The following is a 25,111-nucleotide window of genomic DNA, read 5'->3' as shown; positions in this document are numbered from 1 at the left end:
GAATGTGTGACGGTGTGCCTCACGCCTGAGTGAGTCACGTAATAGCGCTGACGTAATGACATCACGAGGCCTTTTCCCCGAAAGACCGGAAGAAGAGAGAAAAACAACAACAGCAGCCCTGCGGCTCGGCGACGGTAGTTAACGAAAGAGCGAGAGAAACAGAGCGACAGTTTAACAGTTTAACGATTACCTGTACGGAGTCACAAAGTGTACGGCTAAACACACCCGTTGTTGTTTCATATTTAATAACTAAAATGTCGCTGTTCGGTAAGTTATTCGGCGGTGGAGGGGGCAAAGGAGGGAAAGCGCCGACACCCCAGGAGGCTGTGCAGAAACTCAGAGAGACCGAGGAGATGTTGGCCAAAAAACAGGAGTTCTTAGAAAAGAAAATCGACCTGGAGCTCATGACGGCGAAGAAGAACGGCACGAAAAACAAACGAGGTGAGGAAGAAAGACTCGAGAAGTTTGTGCTTTTGACGTTTTTTAGTCAAACAGCTACTTAGTTATAGTTAGTTAGCCACGCGGGCTAACGACAGGGACCGAACCCGGAAGTTGGCAGTTGACAGATCCAGAATCAGCTTTATTGGCCATGTATGTGTACATACGTGGAATATACAAATAAACAAGAACAATATAAAAACACACACATTGAAGACAACAAAGTAGAACAGAGAAACTAAGCATAAACATTTCACGACTATGTACAGTATAAATATAAATATCTACGAACATAAAGGACAATGGATTTGGGATATTAGTGCAAATGGTGGTAATAGTGCAAGTTGACAGGCTGGTTATCTGAACACAAGTCGGACCACACGGTCACCTGACTGCATTTTATACCGTTTATATTCGTCTTCTAGTCTTTAAAAGTGATTTAACTAAAGCTGCACGAAGTACAACACAGTTAGTACTAATGCAGTAGAATAAAACAACCAGACATTCACATTTCAAACAATAAAGCAGCTAAAAAACAAGAGTTGTTCACCTACAAACTTTGCTTTGTTGTCACATTCACTGAACTTTTGTAGTGTTAAGTGTAACTAACTCCAACGTGTTTCAAGTTCACTGATTTAATGACAACCAGCCAATGTTAAACATAAGTTTTAAACTGTGGTTACATAACATTCCAGGTAAAATAATCAAATTATGTTTAATGTGTGAATAATATTACATGTTCAGACTCAATTGTTGTCGGTTCTGTTCCTTCATGTTGTATTTATACCACTGCTACTTCTGTCTACACTAGCTGAGCTGTAGATAGTGTATCTCATGTATGTATTATTAATATAGTCGAGTAACAGTTCAGTTTCAGTAGTTTTGGTGAAAGAGGAAGAATCCCCGTCGACCTACTTAAAGCTGTGTTGTACGTATTTCCAGAATCCAGTAACGGTCTTCTAACCATCTGGATAAAAAAATGTTTTGTTCTCCGTTACCCAGTAGTGACTCGACAAACAAAGATGGTGGGCAGAAACAACTGCCTTCCATTTTTTATTAATTTAAATACCCTATAAAATGTCAAAATGACATAATCTCAGGACAGATAGCTTATCTTCTACCGATGGAAAGACGTAGTCATGGGGAGAGGCCAGGACTGCCTACAAGTTACTGACTGATCAGTTTCAACGACGGACTACGATCAGGTTAATGCATCAACGAGTTCTTTATTGTGTTTGAAGGCTGTGACGAGGCCTGAACTCATTTACGGCACTATTTATCTAAAAGAGGAACCACTCAGACACTCACAACTTCACAAAAACGTTGCTCTTCTTGGGAATGACTTACCAACTCTGGGAAGTTGCATTATGACCAAATGAATCTGGTCCTGGTTAGTTTTTAAGTGGTTCTTATTGAATCAATTGTCAGATCTAGCACCTGTTAAGCCCGTGGTGGTCTGGGGAGCAGCACATAATGTACACCCAGCCTACGCATGCTGAGCCAGGCAGGATGGATGTGTGGCGATCACATGGAAATAAAATGTATGGAGCAAAATGCAGACTTGGCCTCTTTAGCTCTCTGTAAACATGAACACCAGCGCCTCTGCTAAATATGCTTGCAGGCTAGTGACTTAGCCAGTTTGTTCAGTTTGAGTGAGGCGACGCTTCCTCTGTTTTAACTCCAGAGTGTTTTTAGAAAAGCGTCCAGGAGACAGTTGAGTGTAACCTGCAGTCAGAAACGGTCAGAGCAGAGCTTGTCGTTCTGTGTGCATTTACACACATTCTACCTTTTTAAGAAATATTTGATCCATTTACACCTGGAAGAAAGTTAAACGTGTACAAAAACACACTGGCTCGACTTTTAGCAACCGGCCGGCTTCAGTTTGTGGTGTTTTAATGTTGTTGTTCGTACTTTTGTAGAGAATTGCATCATACAGTTCACTATTTGTTAGGTTGGATAGAATCCAAGGGGAACATGGTGTGAAGTAGTTCTACCGTTAATCAGCTCTAATTGAAGTATTTCAAGAAGGAAAACCTTTGTGATAATACCGTTAACACTATTTTTGGCAAGAAGATATGACGAGACACACCCTGTTTACATACAGCCTCTGATCCTGACTTTCAACATAATTCAACCTACCAGGTAGCCTCTGTAGTCGGGGGATGAAGGACAATACACATAATTCATAAATTCCTCAACGCAAACATAACAAACCTGCCATGACAACAGCATTTTGCATGATGGCTCTGTCCGGTTTAACCTCTTCCTTCTCCGTGTTTGACATCAGGTGTTTTAATGAGGCCGTTTGATTGAACATTTTCCACTCGAGTTGTTCCTGCGAGCTAAAGAGAGTTAAAGCAATCACGGAAAGAACTGAAGAATGATGTCATGGTGGGAAATGGTTATGTAACAGCAGCTAATATAGTGACGTATCTTCCATTTCAGTTGAGTAGAAAGTGGACTTCACACATGGAGACAGTCGCTGCTGTAAAATGCGTCTGAGGTGGTCGAGTGTCGAGAGCAGCAGGACAGCAGAGAAAGCAACGGGTCACAGAACCAAAGTGACCTGAAATTGAAGGGGGCGGTCTGAATGGAAGCTCTGCGACCAAGATAATCCAATAATGATTTGTGTAATGTTGCATAAAGACGTTATCGGTCCAGGAATAGGGCCGCGTGCTCATATAATCTGATGAAACTGGAACTTTCAGCTGCTGTCTGGCTCCTGGTGCACCAGACCAGCCACATACTGTCGATTGTGTGTGTGTATGTGTGATTGAGTGTGTGTGTGATGTATTTAAACCAGCCGTGAACAGATTTCTGGTCAGATTCATATTCGTCTTTGCAGTTTCAAATGATTTAAAAGCTCTTGACCAGTTGCGACTAACTATTTCACTTTTTCAATGAGAAGAGAAAGCCAAAGGATCTCCATCGTTATAACAGATCCTCCTGTGGGAGACCTGAACGTGTACGTACCGTTGTTGAGATATTTCACTGAAGACCACAAATGATAAACTCAGTGAAAGTCACTATGATTCATGCTCTGGGTACAATGAATATACAGTATGTACCAAATGTTTGCAGAGATATTTCCGTGTAAAATAACTGCTAACTTACAGAAACCACCTTTCACAGACAGCCACGTTAAACAGGAGTCCTGGTGGCCTTTTCCAGTTGAAGGGATTAGGAATGACCCAGTTATAAAGAGAACCGAGCCTAAATACCGTACTCTTACCCGTGTGCCTACAACTCTTCATCTGCGTGACACCGGTCCTGACAAGGGGAAGCATTGCTGTGGCTGCAACAAAGCTCATAGCTGTGCATATTTGTATATAAGTAAATTAATATAAAAACATGAAATATACACAACTAACAGGCCTCCAACTGAATCATTTCAGTTACCTGTTGCTCAAAATGGTGACAGCAAGTGGAGATCTGATCTTTGATCATTTTAAAAACCTTATGTAACTACTTACCCGTCTTCTGATCGTGATTCTAAAATTAAGCTGTAATCCAGCCGCTCCTTCCTCACCCTCCTCACCCTCCTCCCTCTCCTCACACAGTGACTCAGCAGCTTTAGGTCTTGGGGGCATTCCCTGTTGTGGTTTAGATAATTGTTCCTGGCTTTTTAAACCGATACGGAGGGAAGACCAGCAGCAAAACAAACTGGCAAAGTTCACAGAGAGATACTGAACTGCTAAATGTAGAATATACAGTAAATGTAAAATTGTGAATTTATATATTCGTGAGTGACAGAATGTTAGCTGGCATCAGTTATGTAGTTAGTTTGTCAGTTAGCTTAGTTAACATTGCAGAAATTCTAGTTAACTGTTTTCGTGTATTTATTGTGAAAAGAGCCTAAACTGACAGTGAAACCAAAATATATTCAGTTTAATGTCATCAAATAATAAAACACTTGGACCTTTGAATGTTTGTTATTTTCACTTAAAAAAATGAATCTATTGTCAGAATAGTTGACATATCATATAGACCAGGGATTCCCAAAGTGGGGTGCGCGCACCCTTGGGGGTGCGCGAGAGGAAAAGTGTAATGGCGGTCTGATGGTGTAATAATATTAAATATTAAAAAAAAATGTAATTTTAATTTAAAAACTGTCAGGTGGGACATCTGAAGCTATCAGTCGTAAAAGAGGAGAGGGACAGAGAGAGAGAGAGGAATCGGAGGCGAGGGGAACGGAGAGGTGCTTTGGGGAGAGACCGGGAGAAGAAATCGAACGGGAGTCAGAGGAAGATGAGACGGAGGAAACCGAAAAGGAGGAAGGGATAGCACAGACAAATCGGGAGCACATCGGCCCATCGCGGAGTCAAGGTGAAAAAAGAGGAAACAAGAGTGAGCATCAGACTGGGAAAAAAAGAGGAAATATGATGAAAAGTATCTGTGTCTGGGCTTCACTTGGATTGGCAACGCAGATTCCCCAAAGCCACAGTGCGTGGTGTGCAGTGAGGTTCTGGCTAACAGTCTGAAGCTCTTATTTACGTCGCCACCTGAACACCAAGCATGCCAGTGCAAGTCAAAAGCCCCTTACATTGTTTATATCGAAATTGGAGGAGTTACAAAACAGCCAAAAACAACTGGAGTCTCATTCATGTGTTGGGTCTATAAATGACGCACTACGGGCTTCATATCTGGTTACAGAATAGCAAGAAAGGGGCTACCGCACACAATCGCCGAAGACGTGAGCTTGCCAGCTGCCAGAGAGATGGTGGAATGTATGATTGGGGAGAAAGAAGCAAAAAAGTTGGACGTGATCCCGGTGTCCAACAACACTGTGTCGCCGCATCGATGCTTTGTCCGAAGACATCCTGGCTACATTAGTCGCTCATTAATTGTAAATGAAATGTGACAATCTGCCTCTGAGCCTGTGCGTGTGTCCTCGCATCCTGATTGCTCTTTAAAAGTGACGCCTTGTGTCACTGAAAGTTATTGAAACTTTGTTGCAGTGTTTCAGGGCGTTTTCACACCTTCAGTTCGTTTGCTTTGTTGCAGTTGCTCCTTTGTTCGGTTTGTGTTCACACTGCAACATTTAACAGCGGACTAAATCTTGTAAACAAATGCCACCGGGAGCAAACTGTTCTCTCATTGGTCCGATTCTTATGCGGCTATGAAGGCTTAAAAGGCTCTGTTGCTTCTTTTTTTTTTTTATTATTAAGGGGGGGGGGGGGGTGCGTAGAAGGGGGTGCGCGGCCTAAAAAGTTTGGGAACCGCTGATATAGACATATCAATTAATAATTAATTAACTTATTGTCACAGCACTTTTTCATCAATCTAAACCAGTGAGAGGTGATCTCCCCAGTGCTCCCAGTCAACCCAACAGTTGCCTCAGGTTTTCCTAATGTTATCTTCCCTTATTATATTATATATTTCGTATCGAGGTGATACCAGATGTCTGTGTGCTTGATGGGTTTTGTTGTGAGGGTACAAACCTAAACAAAAGCCTGACTGAAGCATATTGTGTCTGCATGCAGAGATTCGGCTCGGACGGGATTTTCTCAGATTACCATTTCGTGCTCCATTAGAGACAAACACTTTGCTCATACAGGCACTCACACAAAGTGAACTGTACCACAGGTCCACTGGTCACAGCTTTTTGTTTCTCTCTGTATCACCCTGTTAACTGCAATCTCCACATCTTAAAGAAACAAGTTTGTCTTAAACACCCACTGGTTCGTTTTATGGTGATAACATCAGCAGGGATTTCCAAAAACAAGACGGAGAGACCAATAAGGAGCAGCAGTTGTCTCCTTCACTAACGCCGTCTCGCTCTTTCGTCTCCCTGTCCAGCGGCTCTGCAGGCCTTGAAAAGGAAAAAGCGCTACGAGAAGCAGCTGGCTCAGATCGACGGGACGCTGTCCACCATCGAGTTCCAGAGGGAGGCGCTAGAGAACGCCAACACCAACACAGAAGTGCTCAAGAACATGGGCTACGCCGCCAAGGCGATGAAGGCCGCGCACGAAAACATGTAAGAGAGACGTTTAGAAACATGTTGCAGGTTCCATTTGTTTAGTCGTGGCTGAGGTATAACTCTTAATACTCGTCATACCGTTGGCTGTTTTTGGCATTCCTTGTTTACCTTTGGTAGGTGCGGCCAAAGTCTCCAAATGCCACATGGTCCATCTTTGGTTTATATCGAGACATGTTTGTGTTTAAACATTTCCAAGGTTGCTGTGACTGATGTTGCACTCTCTTATCATTTCTGTGTTTTCTTTGAGAGTGCAATCTCCTTGCACACAAATGTCCAAACCAAGGTTGTGACAAAGCGTTACATCTCTGAAAACACCAGTGAACTATTTATTCAGAAGTTCTCCTCCACACCAGCCCTCTCTTGTCTCTCAGTCAATGAGCTTGTAGATGGCTTCAATTTTAAAGTAAAAAATATTATTGATGCCATTGCACCCACTAAAGTGAAGGTTGTCTCGGGTAAGCAAAGATCTCCTTGGAGAAATGCTACGCTGGTCAAAATAGAGAAACGAGAGTGTCGGAAAGCTGAGCGCAGGTGGCGAAAAACTAATCTCCAGGTTCACTGTGACATCTATAAAGAGAGACTTCGCAATTACAATTTGGAACTTAGAAATGCAAGGCAGTCATTCTTCTCTGACATCATAACCAAAAACAAGAACAATACACGCGCCTTATTTGCTACCGTCGACAGGCTAACAAACCCTCCAGTGTCGGGAGCTGCTGAACTCCAATCCACCTGGGCATGCAATCAATTTGCCTCCTTTTTTACTGACAAAATTCAGAAAATTAGACAAGCAGTCAGTGCCTCCACATCAACCACAGGATATGTGTTGTCCCGATCTCTGAATAACATCCATTCAAATATCATGACACAATTTCATTCAATCGACCGTAGAAGCCTAGAACACATCATACAACATCTGAAGTCATCCTCCTGCTGCTTGGATATTCTACCAACACACTTTTTCAAAAATATTTCAAGCTGCATGACCACTGATCTTTTACAAATTGTAAACACATCCAGACAGAAGTAATTGTTTTTGGTACCAATGACGAACAATTGAAAATCACCCCTCAGCTTCAGTCACTGATGTTAAAACCCACAAACCAAGCCAGAAATCTAGGTGTAGTTATGGATTCAGACCTCAACCTGAACAGCCATATCAAGACAATTACAAAATCAGCCTACTATCACCTGAAGAATATATCAAGGATTAGAGGACTTATGTCTCAACAGGATTTGGAAAAACTTGTCCACGTATTTATCTTCAGCAGACTGGACTACTGTAACGGTGTGTTTACAGGTCTCTGTAAAAAGTCCGTCAGAAAGCTGCAGCTGATTCAGAACGCTGCAGCTCGAGTCCTCACTAAGACCAGGAGGGTGGATCACATCACTCCAGTTCTGAGGTCTTTGCACTGGCTTCCTGTCCAACAAAGAATTGACTTTAAAATCCTGCTGTTGGTTTATAAAGCACTGAATGGTTTCGGGCCAAAATACATCTCTGATCTGCTGCTACCTTATGAACCATCCCGACCCCTCAGGTCGTCTGGGACCGGTCTACTTCCTGTTCCCAGAGTCAGAACTAAACATGGAGAAGCAGCGTTCAGTTGTTCTGCTCCACATATCTGGAACAAAGTCCCAGAAAGCTGCAGGTCTGCTGAGACCCTCAGCTCATTTAAATCAAGATTGAAGACTTTTCTGTTTGCTGCTGCCTTTAATTGAACCACATTCAATTAATATATTCATCAATTTCCTGCATTTCTGCATTTTACTACTGCATTTTATTTCTTACACTGTTGTTGAAATGTGCTATGCAAATACACTTGCCTTGCGTTTATGCACACATTTTCATGTCCCCTCTCTCTCTCGCTCTCTCTCTCTCTCTCTCTCTTCCCCCCCCCTCCCCCCCCCCCCCTTCCGTGTGTCCTCCTGTTTCACAGGGACATCGACAAAGTAGACGATCTGATGGCCGACATCACAGAACAACAGGAAGTGGCCCAAGAAATCTCAGATGTCATTTCAAGACCGATCGGTTTCGGAGATGAGTTTGACGAGGTGAGAACGTAGAACCGTCAGGAACCCTTCACTGCGTAGTAATCAGTAGAACCAGAGTCTGAACTCATCTTCCGTGGCTCTGCCCTGCTATTGGGGGTTTATAGGCTCTGGTGAAGGAAAGTTGTGGTAATAAACCTCACAGCTGGAACAACGTGTATGCATCTTTGCGCACTCACAAAACAAGCACACATAGACTCTAGCGTCAATATCAGGACCTCTGCATGTCCGCTTTGCATCCATTCATTAGTCGTAGTTTGGTAACTTGAGAAGACGCCTTTCCTACCGTAGATGTTTTGTAATATTTATCTACTTGCGTTGCAAAAATGAGGACACGCAAGTCGATTTACTGGACTTGCATATTGTGTGTGGTTGTGGCTTTTGAAGATCTGCCCAACCGTCATAAATAATTAATAAACAGAATGCACTCTGGATGTGTAAAGAGAGCTGAGTTACAGCGCCTCCAACGGCCATAGAGCAAGCATACCGGCGGTTTCCTTTAACCCCGCCTCCAGCTGCTCGTCTCGGCTTGCTCACATGAACAGCAGTTCATTGTGTCTCGGAAAATAACTTCATCATTTTACAACTTTTTAGTGCCTATTGATTTAAATGAGGGCTATTCAAGTGATCGTGGGAAGTTGATTTAAAAAAAAAAGAATGATCTGCTTTACAGACTTCCTTTTCCCAAATATGTGTCTGTGGGAATCAGTCTTTTAGGGCCCAATTGGATCACATGACGGACTCTACAACAGTTGGCTTGGGATGCAATCAATGTCTTCATAACTTTATCAGATGCAGCTGCTGGCATTAGAATAAAATGGAGAAAACTCAAAATTCAGATGAAAGAAATCAGCCTTTCGTTCAAAAATGAATTAGTCTATTTCTGTGGTGTGCTTACACAAACCGCTTGATTACTTAAGTGTGTGTGTGTGTGTGTGTGTGTGTTCAGGATGAGCTTATGGCTGAGCTGGAGGAGCTGGAACAGGAAGAGCTGGACAAAAATCTTCTGGAAATCCAAGGAGCAGAGGACGTTCCTCTCCCCAGCGTACCATCTACGTCACTACCCTCTAGACCAGGTATTATATGTTGCCTAAATTAAAAAAATATATCCATTCAATTCACACGCAAACAGCACCATGCGGCACGCCATCAGAAAACGCTAACATGAATACATGTTTTGTGTTATTTCTGATTGTTCCTCTGTTTTTTATTCTTTAGCCAAGAAGAAGGAGGAAGAAGACGAGGACGACATGGCGGACCTCGAGGCCTGGGCGGCGGCTAGCTAAGCTAGCTCGCCCTGCTAGCTAGCTGGTGTCCGTCTCTGTGCTACCAGGCTGCTCCCAGACATCTGGAACCGAGACAGGGACTCTGGGCTGCTGAGCTGGCTGCTAGCATGCTGCTCCGTCTTAAAGCCTACGATATCTACCCATACCCCCAACACTAAAGTATGCACTCGTGCACATATTCACTGACTTTAAAAACAAAACCAACCCAGGCTCTTCTCCTCTGATTAATGTCACAGTACGAATCTCTTTCGCTCCAGCTGTGCACGCCTGTAAAGGGCAGCGAGTACGCAAAGCAAATGTCGCGCACCCGAACAGCCTGTGGTTGAGTATATCGAAGTTGTCTTTTTTCTTTTAGGAAAAAGAGTACTTTAATGCACCCTCTGGGCAGAAGAGTGCAAGTGCATACTTCTAGGGGAGGGTGTGTGGAGGAACAGGACGCGGCTTGTTTTTCTGGCAGGAATGTGAAGAATACACAGATGTATGTAGTGGGGGGGGGGACAACATGATTTTTCTGCTTCCTGCGTTGTCGTCTCTTTGCTCTTCTACAAGGACGATGACGACTCATCGTCTACGCTGCAACCGTCTCTGCTGAATCTCAGCAGTAGCAACAACGAAAAAAGATGAACAATGAAAATGTTGGACTTTCTCATTGAAATATCGCTGTCGACATCTTGTAAAGGGAAGATCCGGGTGTCTGATCCCTCCGTCAGCCATATCTCTGTCTTGGTCACCCACAAGGCTCTCTGGATCGAGTCCGTTAAATTCCTAAAATTGAATGCGAGAGAAGTGTTGTTAATAGAAACCATCCCAGAACATTACGGTGGCACCAGTGCCTGTTTAAAGGCACAGTGAGTAGGATGTTTAGGTCGTGGTTTGTAAACGCAACATTCAAATTTGGCCCCAACGATGCTTCGCCAGATTCACCCACGTTTCGGAACAAGCTTTGTCGGCTTGCCGTTTAGCCTCGCTAAATCCTAAATCCTAAATAAATAATGCGTCTTATCTTCTCTATTATTTAATTTTCTGACTTAGCTAAGCCTATCCTACTTGCTACCTTAGCTCACTCACTCCCGGCCTTCTGTTTTTTGTTTTTGTGACCCAATATGAACTTCCAATATGGCTGCCAGAGGGCACATTACAACACCTCGGTCCTCGGTTTAAAATTGCACGTGCCTGACACCTCCAGCGCCTTGTCCGTCTGTGGTTTAACAGCGATGTACTCTGAGAAAATCCTACATTGGTTGAATAATAATTGGTTGATTGGTAATGTGTGAGTGTGTGTGGTGGTGTTTCTTTCCCCGGCCCTTTGACACAGTGACCTCTTGAGATGCTGAGCTGGATTTTTTTTTTTTTTTCTCACTTTGCTCTTCACTCCCCTTTAGTGCAAAATTGATTTTGAACATGAGATGTGTTTGGCTCCATGTTTGTCTTCGCGATCGGACTTCTGCTCATTACTTATGGCTGCGAGCTTCACTTCCTGTCCTCCTGTCAGCACACACGGTTACACATTGGACGGATTGGGGTCGGTCCGGAATCAAACCGAGGGCGTTGAGACTGTAAATCTTTACATGAAAGAATTAAGTGATGTAGTGATTTGAAACTTGTGCTCATTTTTATAATGCAACGTCACCGTCGTTGCGAGCGGGTCGACCCCAGTCCTGATATTTCACGACAAACTGTTGAAAAGAAACTTGCAGATGCCAATAGTTTGTTTTTCTTCGTCCTTTCTGTTTTGCCTCAAATATCACTCGTGTTGTATCTGACTGCACAGAAACACAGTGCGACCTGTAGCCGGTTCTGCTCAGAGCTGTACAAAGACGCCATGTTGCTCTGTGACCCAGGTTGTATACCGTCTGAATAAAGTTGGGGGTTTGGTGCAAGTATCGGACCTGTTGTGTCTGTTCATTAAAAAAAAACAAGTTTCTCCTTCATGCCTTGTAAAGAGCCTGCATGTGACATAAGAAGGAAGTCCAAATCTGAATGACTTGTTGAGTCACATTTCAGATACCCAAATATATGTGCAAAGCACTGACGAGGTGAGTTTTTATTGATATGTCCCCTTTAGGTAGTTGAAGGTATATTTCAGTGCTCTGAAACCCGTTGGTATGTATCCATTATATAGTAAATTGAAAGATATTCATCCAGCTGTTTCTATACAACTTTTTCCCCACGTACGGTACTATTACCACGTAATAGTATGAGTCATCGAAAGCACCTAAATGTTTTAGAGGAAGGGGAAAGAATTGGCATAAACAAAGGGATAACTTCAAACATTGAAAAGAGGTATTTTGCAGTTGACCGTCTATACCTTTAAACGCAGGAGGTTTAAAGGAGCAATGTACGACATTCTGACCATTAATAAAGCAGCAAACAACTCTTAGCCCTGTGAAGATAAAGAGTGAGTAGTGATCTATCGTCTTAGTTTTGGGCCCACGTTACCTGTTTTTTGTCACTATGTCACGATAGTGTTTTTTGTCACAGTTCAGTTGCACAAGAACTTGCAGGACAACCTTCTTGTTGGTACAAGTTAGAACTTTACAGTATGTGTTTGGTAAAATGTTTGGTAAAAAAGTTTGTGTAACCTACAATACATTATCATTCAACCCCAGTACTACTGAAAAAAATGACAGCATTGTATAGTTATAATTTAACTTATTTGCCAAATGGGGATAAAAAAACAAGGTCCACACCATTGGGTCCAGACTAAACTTGTTCTAAAAACTCACGCCCCCACAATGCACCTGAAGCTATCATTGGCTGGCTGGCCCACATCAACCATTATCCAATCAAATCACTCACACACGGGGCGGGAGCTGCCGCAGCCAATAGGAATCCAGAGTAGATCCGGATTTGAACACGCCCCATCGTGTAACCGAGTTTGAATGTGGGCCCTCGACGATAAAATGAGCCGTCATGTGTCTGTCCCTCCCTCTTCTGCCTCCGTCTGTCGGCCGCTGTACTCAACCTTCCCGAAACAGAACACCAGAGAACAACAATGTCTGATAAACTTAACTACAAAGTTGGTATGTCAAAATTATTATTTTAACTGCTATAATAAGATATGTTTCGGGGGCAAGTAGGGTTAGCGGTTTGTTAGCTAGCATGCTGGGTAGTTCATGGTAGTGTGCGTGTTGGGTGACGGCTCTTCTAGCAGCCGAGCCGTTGCTAATCCTGCAATAAATAGATTTTTGACGGATTTGTTGACAATTACACCGTTTTAAGTTGTAATGCTAGGACTTGCCTTGCGTCGTTAATGCTAACGTCAACTTGCTAGCATGTCGTAAATTGTATAGCGTTGTTATTTTCGTTCAAGTGTTTAACATATTATTGGTTGTTCCGTTAGTCATTTTTAGTTTCTGGCTTGTAAATGTCCTTGTTTCGATCCACTCAGTTCACAGAGTTTGCTTAAATCTTGAGAATGAATCGACATGTAACAGCAGTACAAGCACCGAGCATGGGCTTCTCTGAACAGAGACTACGTCCACAGCCTCTGGGTATTGTAGTTTATTAGTGGAGCCGGGAGGCGTCACTCCCTTTTGATCTAGCTGTTTGCAAACTACATTTCCCGTGATGACTTGCGCCTCGTCGCCAGTTTTGTACATGATTGACAGGAGCAGACAGACTGAGCAGCACTGTATGCAACTTGCTTTACCGTAGTAATGCTGGGACTACATGTGGTACTCCTTCTGTAGCAGCTTTGAAGACCTCATGCTTTTTGATTAAAAGTTGTTTTGAAATGTATAAATTCGGGGGGAAAATGAGGCTTAAATGTAGAGGAAACGTACAAAGGAAAAAATAAGCAGAAAATAAATGCAAGCGTTGCATTTAGGAATTAAAAAGCGGTTAGAAATGAAGAACAAACTGCATTCAGTGAAAAATCTCAGGGTATACATGTGAAATGGAAGATGTTGTCTATTTAAGTAACTGGTTGTTGGTTAACTGAACTCTCTGGCCTGCTGGGAAGCAGCTGGTTAGAAGCAGAAGGTGTTTTGCAAGATAGCTGTTGGGCAAAGTAAACGTTCTCCACAAACCACATGCATTAAAGTGTCAGGCAAAGTAAACGTTCTCCACAAACCACATGCATTAAAGTGTCAGTTTCTCACCGACTGTCTGTCAAGTCCTGACATGTTAATTGATGCAATTATAATTTACCAGTATACCGGTTTCAATTCCCATATTATATGAATATTTCATATACCGTTGCTCTTCAGCAGGCAGCAAAATATATTGATTGCCGCTTGGAGCTAGTTGTCTTACCTGTGTTGAGTGGGAACCCTAGTCATGGTTTACTTTATAACAACAATTAACAACCCACAACTAATGCTCTTTAACAGGGCAAAACACCACGACTCAACAGTTTCTCACAGATAAACAGTTTGTCGCACTAATAATTGTACATTTATAAAATGTCTCCGCCGAACTGCATGCTGGGTAAAGCTCGCTGACAGTCTGCTAACAGCTGTGAGAGGCTCTATATATATCTATATATATATATTAGGGCTGGGCGATATGGCCTAAAAAAAAAATCTCCGATTTTTTTACAAAAAATCCGATTCACGATTTAAATCGATTTTTTCCCCCCACAAATTTTTGCAGATGACAGAAGCTGTTGAAAACAATTTTTTATTTTATTTTGTGATGATTTTCCCTCGTAGGTTGATAAAAATAAAGTGCAAACAAAACCTGAACATTGTAGAAAGGTGCCTGTAGTATACAAAAAGTATTTGGTCACTCTTTTGTTTCCCTGAATCATTTAAATATAAAATTAAATTAAACATAACATTAAATGGCATTAAATAGTAGCCTTCCATTGTAAACAACTGTGCAAATGTAACTTTTTACAGTAAGCTTTTCTAACTGAATACACTGATACAAACACAGCATGAAATAAAATGTATGTGACCCTTTAACATTCACATTTTCAAAAGTGCAACATCTGATCTAACATCAACATAACATATTTTGCACAGTAAATAAGTGCATGTAAACAAAATCAAGTGCATTCACAACATAACCAACAGTATTAAACAGTAGTGCATGTTTTTTCTAAATATTTTTTGCCAGGAAGACAGCGTCGCTTGTGCTCCCGCGGTCCTGCTTCCTCCTCAGGGTGCAACGCTTCTCCCACTCGGCGGCATGCCTCTGTTTGAGGCTGTTTGTTCTGTGTCAGATGACACGAACCCGAACCATTTCCAGACCACCGAAGACACATTCTTCCCTCTCTTAAGAACGAGAGCTTCACTGCTGGCCGCCATTGTTTTCGTTTGTAAACAATGCGCGCGCACTCAACTACGGGAACCCAACGGGGGGGGGAGGGTGGGGGCGATTTTCTCGATTTTCAATAAAACACATCGCCTTAAAGCACACATTCGAATTAATCGATTAAATCGATTTATCGCCCAGCCCTAATATATATATATATATATATCACGCTGTAAATGCTGGAATAATTCCGCTGCATAAAAAATGCCCTTCAAAATAAAATCGCAACTTTTTTTTTTTTGTCAGTCAAAGGCCCACTGAAAACGGGTCCGCGACCCACCAGTTGAGAATCACTGATTTAAAGCCGCTGTTTGAACACAGCAAACATATTAACTTTAATTTACGCCCGGCTTTGTTCTTTTTCAAATGACTAGTCTGAACTGTTGACACAAGGGTCATGAGGACATGTGCACCTGGTGGATACATGGACTTCAAATGCCAATACTACAATGCAGGCTTTAGATGGGATTTGAACCACAATGCCTTTATTGGTGCCCTGCTCATGTAGCCATGCAGGACCACACAATGATTCACACGTGAAGGCAGGAGCTGACTGTGGTGGTTTTTAGTTTAGTCCCTCCTTTTTGACCGCGGTGTGAACCTGTGTTCATAATCCGGTCTCTGGCTGGTCATTCAGGCCAGTGCCGGCTAGGTGCAGAGGTGTGTTTGCACAGGCTTCAGCCTCTCTGTGGTGATGAACTTGTACTTTGGGACTTCCATCCTGCATCCCGGTTTGCCTGCAGCGTTGTAGAGAAGTGCAGCTTACCTTCCTGTTGAGTCTGGATGCTTTCTGTTGTATCATAATAATGTGTTTTTATCAAATTACATTTAGCCTGCAGCACTTCCTTCTCTCGTGTTTATTTTGCAACTGTGTCTTTTAGTCTGTAGGGAGAGTTTTAGCTTTAGAGGACATGATCAGCAGGTTCATTGGGGGGAAATACACACTTTGTACAAAGCATTGTAAGCACAAAGTGCTGCTAAAGAAACAAGAAGTGAAAACGAGAACAAGTCCGTGTTTTTTGCTGTCCGTGTTCAATCCTATGGCGTGACACTTGCGTTTAAGTAAGTTACTTACACTGCATCACCTCTTGTTCTGACATGTTCAAGAGAGGGGCCCAGACGTTGTAGCCAATGCTTTCAGAAGGTATATAAAGACTAATTTGATTATATTCTCATTTTAAGCACAATGTTTCTGAAGCATAGTTGCGCCTTCATTTAGGGAGCGCATGTTTGCTCTAAGAAAGCTGTTGGTGCATATGAAACACCAGCAGCTGTCTGGAAATGAAAGGAGTGACTGTACAGAGGACATGCAGCTGTGTGGGTGTTTTCTCCAGTACAGCAACAACATAGTTAACAGAGAGAGAGACTATGTTCATGTGTATCAGAAATTTAAATGGTATTTTTTTTTAACATCTGCTATCCCCCCCCCCCCCCCCCCCCCCTCTTTTCTAGCTGACATCAGCCTGGCCGAATGGGGACGCAAGGCCATCGACATTGCGGAGAATGAGATGCCCGGTCTGATGAAGATGAGGGAGATGTACGGCAAGTCCAAGCCACTGAAGGGCGCCCGCATCGCCGGCTGCCTCCACATGACCCTGCAGACCGCCGTGCTCATCGAGACCCTCACCGCCCTCGGAGCTGAGGTGAGGTTTACCAGCTGCTCATTCTTAATAAGAGTATCTGATCTTCGTCGTATTTGATCTTGCACTGCGGTGAGCGTCCGTTTTGTTTTCTGACTTTTGGTACATTTTCAAGTCTAGTTAATGTTTTCTAGGAGACGCAACTCTCTCTTCAAGATTGTCTCTGTTAGTCTTTACGGTTTGTTCATTCATATGAAGCATCTTTAACAGATTGTGTGAATTACAGCCCAATATATTTAAACACTTTTTAATAAATGAGCTGTTGTGGCATGAAGGTCTAACGTTCAGATAAGCGTCATCAGAGAAGAGAGCAACTTGGTTTACTCATAACCCGCTCAGTATGACCTCTGTTTTCTGCCTTGCTAAAGTGCACTACAGCAGTAGTTACTGATACATTTGTTCAAACAAACTGTTTCAGTGAGTCTGGGATTACCTCTCTCTGTCTCAAGGCCGGTGTGTTCTGTTCTCATGTTGGTTTTTATCTGTCTGACCAGGACTGGTTTCATCCTGCAGGAACCAGCAGAATAAATACCAACCTCTGCTTTCCCAGAAACAGGTTTAACAGGTTCACTAATATCATGTCAATGCACTGAACTAGAGGTTTTGAAGTGATTATAGCTTCATATTCACTGCCCCAGAAGGTGTTTCATTCGAGTATATTATATTATATAATATTGAGGAGATTAATTCAGGTGAAATGACGTGGTCTCCTTCCTGACGCTCCTCTCTTCCTCCTCAGGTTCAGTGGTCGAGCTGCAACATCTTCTCCACTCAGGATCACGCTGCTTCCGCCATCGCCAAGACTGGAGTTCCAGGTACCGCAGACCAACTCCACCTGTGTGACCTGTTTATTGATTATAGAACCAGGTCAACCAGTTGTGTATTATGACTTTCTTGCTCTATCGACAAAAATACTTGGAATTAGAGATTAATGATGATTTTCTTTTTTTTTTGAGAGCTAACTGTTGAGGGAAAATATAAACTACAGGACGATCAAATAAGAAAGGATGTTGAATGCCCGTTGAGACGTTGCAGCCCAACTGAGTGATGCTGTGTCATCAGGTGGCAGAGAGAGACCGGTGGTAGTCTGCACTGAGACTCAGCAACTCACTGAGGACTCTGAGTGATGCTCTCACTGACAACTTGGACTCTCTGTCAGTCGTCTTGCCCGACTCTCAGATAGAAGGCTAATGAGCACACGTGTCCCTCTCTGTTGGCTAGTGTACGCGTGGAAAGGCGAGACGGACGAGGAGTACGTGTGGTGCATCGAGCAGACGCTGTACTTCAAGGACGGCCAGCCCCTCAACATGATCCTGGACGACGGAGGAGACCTCACCAACATGGTCCACCAGAAGTATCCCAAACTGCTGGCAGGTTGGTTTCTTTCCTCACCGGTTTATTACGAGGCAGCTATCTGTGAATGATCTCAGTGAAACCTGAACTAAGATCCTCTGACGTCCGTTTTCCCGCCTGTCCACTCAGTTCGGTAGTTAACAGACATGATCTTCGGGTCATTTTCTGAAACTAATTTTGATGAGAAGATGTCCCAGAATTCAGTGGCTGGTGGTGATTTCCCACTCTGTTACGGCGGAGTGAATGTTGAAGCTGTATGGAAGAGTTTTGGACACTAGGTGGCGTCAGTGGTCTGACGTGAGCTGGTTCACAGGGCTGGTTCCTCCTGGCATGCTGATGCTTTATTTTTCAATCTTCCGCAATCGGCCAACGTTGTCGCACAGCCTGGAAGAAAGAAAAAATATTTACATACAAAAATTAACATATTGCTCTCCTGATATTGTTGCATATTTGATTTAATGCCCGTTGCGACGTTGCAGCCCCACTGAGCGTTGACGCTGTGTCATCAGGTGGCAGAGAGACTGGTGGTAGTCTGCACTGAGACTCAGCAACTCACTGAGGACTCCGAGTGATGCTCTCACCACTAACAGACACACGTTCTGTCTTTTATTTCCATGCTTGAAGCCTGTTTTTAAATAACTGATTTTAAGAACAGGCGCAACTGTTAAGAGAAACCAGAGACATTTGAAAGGTGGCGATCGATTGAACAAGAAACCAGTGACTCGCTGGAGTTGATATCTGAAAAACAGCCGACAACTGCATTATTTTGTAAACCGGAGTGTGTTCACGTTTACATATTTTTGATCTTAAACACAAATTACAAAGAATGTTATGCTGAAGTTTAACTGCAAAGTATATTAATTACTCAAAATGTAACTTATTTTCATTTAGCATCCAAAAGCTGATGCCTGTTTGCCGGCCTGGCAACCGGTTTTAATAGTTATTGTTGTATAACATGAGAAGTTCTTATAGAACTCACTATTGCGTCATGCACAGTGTAATACCTTCTGTTCTGTTGAGGAAACTTCAGGTGAACTTTGTGAGATGATGTTCTGACGTTGTGTTTCAGGTATCCGTGGCCTGTCGGAGGAGACGACCACAGGTGTCCACAACCTGTACAAGATGTTGAAGAAGGGCGAGCTGAAAATGCCCGCCATCAACGTCAACGACTCCGTCACAAAGGTGAGCGACTTGTGATCCTTGTAATTGGCGGGAGGACGGTGATAATGAAGGACTGGTGTATTAAATGCACCTTTTTTTTGTTGTTTGACTGAATGAGGAGTTTTTCTGGAAAGAAATATTTGTATTGAATGAAATACTTACAGTACAATAGATTATACAGCTGAGAATGCCCTGACTTATGGAAATTTATGAGGAAGAGCTCGCCTAATTTTAATAATATGTAATAATGTTCTCTGTCTCTCTCCGTACCCTGCAGAGTAAGTTTGACAACCTGTACGGCTGCAGGGAGAGCCTGATCGACGGCATCAAGAGGGCCACGGACGTGATGATTGCCGGTAAAATCGCCGTGGTGGCGGGCTACGGAGACGTGGGCAAAGGCTGCGTCCAGGCTCTGCGCGGGTTCGGCGCTCGCGTCATCGTCACAGAGATCGACCCCATCAATGCCCTGCAGGCAGCCATGGAGGGTAGGTGATGATGGTCAAAACAATAACGGTATTTTAATACCATAGAGGGGGGGGGGGGGGGGGGGGGGGGGGGGTTCAAAACACCACCCATTATTTGAAAACTCAATCTCTTCTTGTGATGTGAAACTACAGTGTAAACCATCGTTTTCTCTAAATGAAAAACAAATGTACAACAGGCTAAGCAGCTGTGGTTGAAACAGTCCTCAAGTGAATTGATGAGGCCGCTCACGCAATGCCCCCAAAGTGGTACTCTGCTGATCCTCAACCAGCTTTGCTCGGCCACAGCCCATTGTTCCCCCATGTCCTGAAAGAACCTGGAAAACCAATTTTCCAGTCATGGAAAACTGATGGAAAGTGAAGGGGAAAGTCAAACGGTTGTCTAGTAAAATCATATCAAAATATTATAGCTGTCAGCTCTCCAAAAGAGGGCCACGTTCTGTTCAGGATCATGTTCAAGTGGTAGTTTGTGAATGTTTTTAAATAGACTGCCATGTTGTGGAAACACTGAACACACCCCGAAGTCACGTCACATGGTAGCATGTGCTACATGTGCTACATGTTACGGCTCAAGAAAGTAGAAAGCTACATTATCCTTTAAAATTTATCACTGCTGGCTTTTACAGTTTGGTGGTTTCGTGATCATATTACATCATCAATTTTGTCATAAGATGATTTCATAGAGACCTCCCTGCCTGTCATAAGTTGGATCGCCACTTAAAAAAGAAGCTTATGATAAAGATCTGCTGATGGGGATCAATTTAACCCGACAGACGTGATCGCGAGAATAAACCCGTCTCCTGTTGCTCTGCAGGTTATGAGGTCACCACCATGGATGAGGCGTCTAAGGAAGGAAACATCTTCGTCACCACCACCGGCTGCGAGGACATCATCCAGGGACAGTAAGTGGGACCAACTGATCTGCAATGACACTTTCATTTGTATGCTTCATTTATTCAAAGTTTCACTGCATGACAATGTCCCCAACGCGCCGCATTATAATTATTGTTCTGTGCTCGTCTCCCTCAGTCACTTTGAGAACATGAAGGACGATTCCATTGTTTGTAACATCGGACACTTCGACTGTGAGATCGACATAGGCTGGCTCGCCAAGAACGCTGCAGAGAAGATCAACATCAAACCTCAGGTAGGAAGACTCCGACAGACTTTACTGAAACGTTCAAGCTTTCTGAGGCGCATGGATAGAGTTTGGCAGCTCTTCTCTTCTGTATTGTCGACCCTCGTCCTGAACCGTCACAGAAGCTGTAATCCTCCTCCTCCTCCTCAGGTCGATCGCTATCGTATGAAGAGCGGCCGTCACATCATTATCCTGGCTGAGGGCAGACTGGTCAACCTGGGCTGTGCTATGGGACACCCGTCCTTCGTCATGAGCAACTCCTTCACCAATCAGGTACAGTGAGTTTGTGTGAACCAGAGAAGAGAAAAGATGGCTGCCACACATGCAGTAAAAATGCTGAAGTTCTCTGAGGCTTTTACACACCGGCGTGTTTTAATTGCACATTTTTGTCATTAATAATTTCCCATAACATGAATGTTACATGGACATACACTGGGGTCACATAGTCTGAACTAAGACGCAAAACTTTATTGCTTCTTTCAACCGTGACAAAATCAGCGCAGACCAAATCTACTCCTCAGGTTCTTGTCTTTCACAATAAAAGCCCTGGACATATACACTGACTATCTACTGGAGGGAACTCGAGCGCGTTTTGCCACAAACAAAATGACTGAACTGGGAACAGTAGCTCAGTTTAAACAGTTTACCTCAGACTGACTGCAGACGCTGCTCTGGGTCGATAGGATCCTGGTAGTTTGTCCTCTGCCTGCATGCATCTATTCAAACCTCTTATTAAAAAAAGGTTGCAATTGTCTCCATTTTACATCACTACCTGTATGAATAGTTTTGATGTATTAGCAGGTGAGTATTTCTTTATGGTGTGTAAAGACCTGTAACATGATGACACTGCTGCATTAAATGTTTTTGTCTCTTTCCTTCAGGTTCTGGCTCAGATCGAGCTGTGGGAGAACACCTCCAAATACCCCATTGGAGTCTACTTCTTGCCCAAGAAGGTCAGAGGCCACACCGATCGTATGGTGTACTTCATGCAGCGCGTCACTTAGACATGAATATCCACCTCTAGTCTGCAGGATAACATGAAGTGATGGCAGATTAGTGATGCCACGTAGTCACACCAAAACCTGTGGGGCCGTTATGATCTTGGAGAAGCCAGGCCGGTGTCTTCTTTCCTTTTGTGGAGACATTAGAAGAAGAGTCTGAAAGCTTGACTTGGCGGAAGGGGGGGGGGGGGGGGCATTTCAGTCTTCACGTTCCAGATTTGATCTCGGTCCCTGATAACGATCTCAGACCACGGGAAAGGTTGTTTTTGAAACGCTGAAGGCATTATGTAGCCGGTGGTGTTGGCGGTAAGAGTCTTCTTCTTATTTAATGAGCGCGTTGAACTCTAGACGTCCATTCCGGTTGGAACGGATACATTCGAGATATAGATCAAGCCGACTGACTTTAGAAACGGGGATGATGTCATCTGGGTTTTTTTCAGCGATCTTTGCGTGAAGTGTATTTTACTTAAGCCAAAATATATATTAAAAAAAATTTGAGCGGGAAATCCCCGATGTGATGTTTGTAGTTTGTGCAGTGATACGATCACATCAAAGGGAGCGAGGCTCGTCAGAAGGGCAGGAACTGGAGCAGGAAGCTGCTGTTGAATCCGTCCAAGATGGCGCTCGCCTTCCATAGAAAGTCTTTCATGTTCACCGAAACACTTTTTGCTGTCTTAACAGAAGAGGGAACGCTCGTGCACAACCGGATCGCTTTACAAAGCCATTAATGCGCCGAATTAGTCTCTCCGGAGAAATGTTTGCTTGATCGCTTGGGCTCAAGTGAGGGTCAATGAGATGTTGAGCGTGAGAAATGAAGTCCCGTCTGACCGCACACACCTCACACAGGTGTACCGCCACCAATCCATCGCGTGTTTGTCAATGCGTAGAAAAGATTTGTGGATGTCTTAAAACGACTCGTGTCGCCTCCACATTGACAAAAGCGATTATTCTTTTTCTCCAATTGTATCAAACGTCTTCACAAAAAACAGAAGTGAGTGTCGACTTTCTGTCGACACTCACTTTTCTTTCTTTCTGTTTTTGATCGTTGTCATTTATCAAACAAATTCGGAACATTATGTTCCAGCTTCTACGATGTGCTAATTGTTCTGCCTTTAGGACAGATCCTTGGGCTATGGGAGGTAGTGATTGACATTTGTATTATTAGTTTTCAACTAACTAAGAAACAAGAATTTCCATCATGAGAACAATAATAATTTTGTCTCAGAAGACACGAAGTATGCAACACAAGAAGGTAGAAAACCGTCTGAATGGATCAACACGCAAACAGCTGTTTCTAACAGGAACTTCTCTCTTTGTCTCAACAGCTGGATGAGCAGGTGGCGGCCGCCCATCTTGATAAACTGGGGGTGAAGCTGACCAAGCTGACGGACAAGCAGTCCAAGTACCTGGGTCTGCCCGTCCAGGGGCCCTTCAAACCGGACCACTATCGCTACTAAGCGCCCTCAAGAGATGGAGGTGGTGGTGTGGCTGGAACGGTGTCGGTGTTGAGGTGGAGCAGGGTTCGGTGTTTGGAGCACTTTGCCAGGTTGCACTTTGGGAATAGTTTTTGGGTGTTTTGGCCTCTCAAATGTCAACTCTTCAGGGATACTGAGGGACAGTTTGTTTGTTTCCTTCCCATTTTTTTTATTCGTGTTTTCGTATCCAATGCTCAAGTGTGGAGCCAAACACCTTGTTCTGCTTTACTGCAGTGAGATGAAAGTTATTCTAGCAAACAGCTGTGGTTGAATCACCACTGCATCGAGCCAAAGCTGTCATCAGCAGCTTTATGCAGGAGTTCATCGGGAGGGAGCCGACGTCTCTTTGTTCAGACTCTCCAGTCGAAAAACAACATCCGAAACTTGTATTTCAACTGAAACAGTATTTGTTTGTCTCACCACATCTTGTTTTACTCTCAACACATGTGACGTCTTCAGTCGTCCACCGTCCTCTTTCTTTCTCATCAACTCTTCTGAAACACCAAGTGCTACTGAGTCCACGCTCCATTAATGGAATAGAAATAAACCCTCGTTCTGTTTATCGCCTGAGATCATCGCAGCACATTGTTCTTTTTAATAAATGGAGGTAAATGGTTGAGTAGAGCGGCCTTGTTCCAGTATGTTGACTGTGTTGGCACTTATGAAAGATGCTCGGTGTTTCTCTGTTTACTAATTATCCCGGTTTATTGGTGTAGAGGAGCAATGCTGCTAATGGATCCACCAAAGCACATGTTTTTACCTCATGGGGAAAAAAGTCTTATTTCTGCTGCTTGATTTTATTTTATTTTATTGTGATTTATTTCGTTTGACTTAAAGGGCCAAACACCACCTCGTTTTCTTTCTGTTCCTCACTGCAGCCATCAGGGCGACGTTACAGCGGTGGTCACAGTTCTACGGTTAGAGCCTGAAACGCAGCGTTCAGCTGCTCGTATGCGATGGATACAAACTGACAAATAAAACATGTGACTGGACTGTTCATGGTTGTGTGAGAAAACATATTTTTGACAAGATCCTGCTGTTTACAGTTAGCTTCTTAAACATGTAGGTGGAGTTAACATGTTCTCGTTTTAGCCTCCCAGCAATATCATTTTGAAAGATTCAGTGTTCTACGTTGGCTGAATTCTCTGAACTGTCAATCTAATGTCCTGCGGCCCAGTCTGGGTGTTTAGATGATCGGTCTGCTTGTTTACGATCTGTTCCTTCACACTGGATGTTACAATGAACTTGATGAGTAAAATATCACAACATGCGGCGATAATGGTCGGAACTGTGGAAAGACCGGGACTTCTGATAAAACTACTTCTTTTAAAAGTTCCTCTAGAGGACAGAGGTATGCTGGGATGGGTAGTTGGGTCACCCGAGAGATTTGAACCCATAAATACGGGCCCTGCTGATTGAAGCCATGCATACTGGCTTTGCAACATTCCTCCTTTGAACCCAGCTGCGGACCTTGTGGCACGCTGTCCTCTGAATGGAGGCATCAAACATTTCCATCAAACACAGGTGCTGAGCTACACGCATCCAGGGGGCAGCAACCTTTGATACGTTAACATGCCACATCAAGGCTAACATGTCTAATTATGACATCGCAGCCAAATAATTCTCTTAACACATCTGTAAATGTATTCCGCCCATAAAGGCAACATGCCAGCAACATTTTTTTGCAAGAAATCTCCCACAATCATGTGTTGTAATAATATATTCGAGCAGTAATACAAGATCAATAACTCATCTGAGTTCAAATCATAAACCTACCAACCTTTCACCAATCGGGTTCATCAGCAATGAACTGTAATGGTGCGAAGGCGGCAGCCAGTGCGACCAA

General features: G+C 43.4%; 2 protein-coding genes across 2 annotated transcripts; both read left to right on the top strand.

Annotated features, from left to right (window-relative positions):
• Positions 1-113: 113 nt before the first annotated feature.
• On the top strand, positions 114-11,636 carry chmp4ba (charged multivesicular body protein 4Ba). The gene is made up of 5 exons (XM_079265826.1): positions 114-441; positions 6,238-6,415; positions 8,356-8,470; positions 9,417-9,543; positions 9,686-11,636. Exons 1-5 carry the CDS (start codon positions 255-257, stop codon positions 9,751-9,753), a joined length of 675 nt encoding a protein of 224 aa, XP_079121952.1. The 5' UTR covers positions 114-254; the 3' UTR covers positions 9,754-11,636.
• A 1,008-nt stretch (positions 11,637-12,644) lies between these two features.
• On the top strand, positions 12,645-24,262 carry ahcy (adenosylhomocysteinase). The gene is made up of 11 exons (XM_079297283.1): positions 12,645-12,776; positions 16,468-16,658; positions 17,395-17,470; positions 17,877-18,029; positions 19,078-19,190; positions 19,447-19,654; positions 20,466-20,553; positions 20,681-20,798; positions 20,940-21,062; positions 21,671-21,742; positions 23,116-24,262. The coding sequence occupies exons 1-11, from the start codon at positions 12,749-12,751 to the stop codon at positions 23,245-23,247; spliced, it is 1,302 nt and encodes a 433-aa protein (XP_079153409.1). The 5' UTR covers positions 12,645-12,748; the 3' UTR covers positions 23,248-24,262.
• Positions 24,263-25,111: the final 849 nt, after the last annotated feature.

Source organism: Melanostigma gelatinosum (assembly GCF_949748355.1).
Source record: "Melanostigma gelatinosum genome assembly, chromosome: 3".
In the NCBI taxonomy this organism is placed as follows: Eukaryota; Metazoa; Chordata; class Actinopteri; order Perciformes; family Zoarcidae; genus Melanostigma; species Melanostigma gelatinosum.
The sequence above is the reverse complement of the archived record's forward strand: the minus strand, read 5'-3'. Positions and strand labels throughout refer to the sequence as shown.

Coding starts and splice junctions, on each gene's coding strand:
- ahcy (XM_079297283.1), top strand. CDS start 12,749: ATGTCTGATAAACTTAACTACAAAGTTG. Junction 12,777..16,467: donor TAAACTTAACTACAAAGTTG/GTATGTCAAAAT, acceptor CCTCTTTTCTAG/CTGACATCAGCCTGGCCGAA. Junction 21,743..23,115: donor TCTACTTCTTGCCCAAGAAG/GTCAGAGGCCAC, acceptor TTGTCTCAACAG/CTGGATGAGCAGGTGGCGGC.
- chmp4ba (XM_079265826.1), top strand. CDS start 255: ATGTCGCTGTTCGGTAAGTTATTCGGCGGTGGAGGGGGCAAAGGAGGG. Junction 6,416..8,355: donor AAGGCCGCGCACGAAAACAT/GTAAGAGAGACG, acceptor CCTGTTTCACAG/GGACATCGACAAAGTAGACG. Junction 8,471..9,416: donor TCGGAGATGAGTTTGACGAG/GTGAGAACGTAG, acceptor GTGTGTGTTCAG/GATGAGCTTATGGCTGAGCT.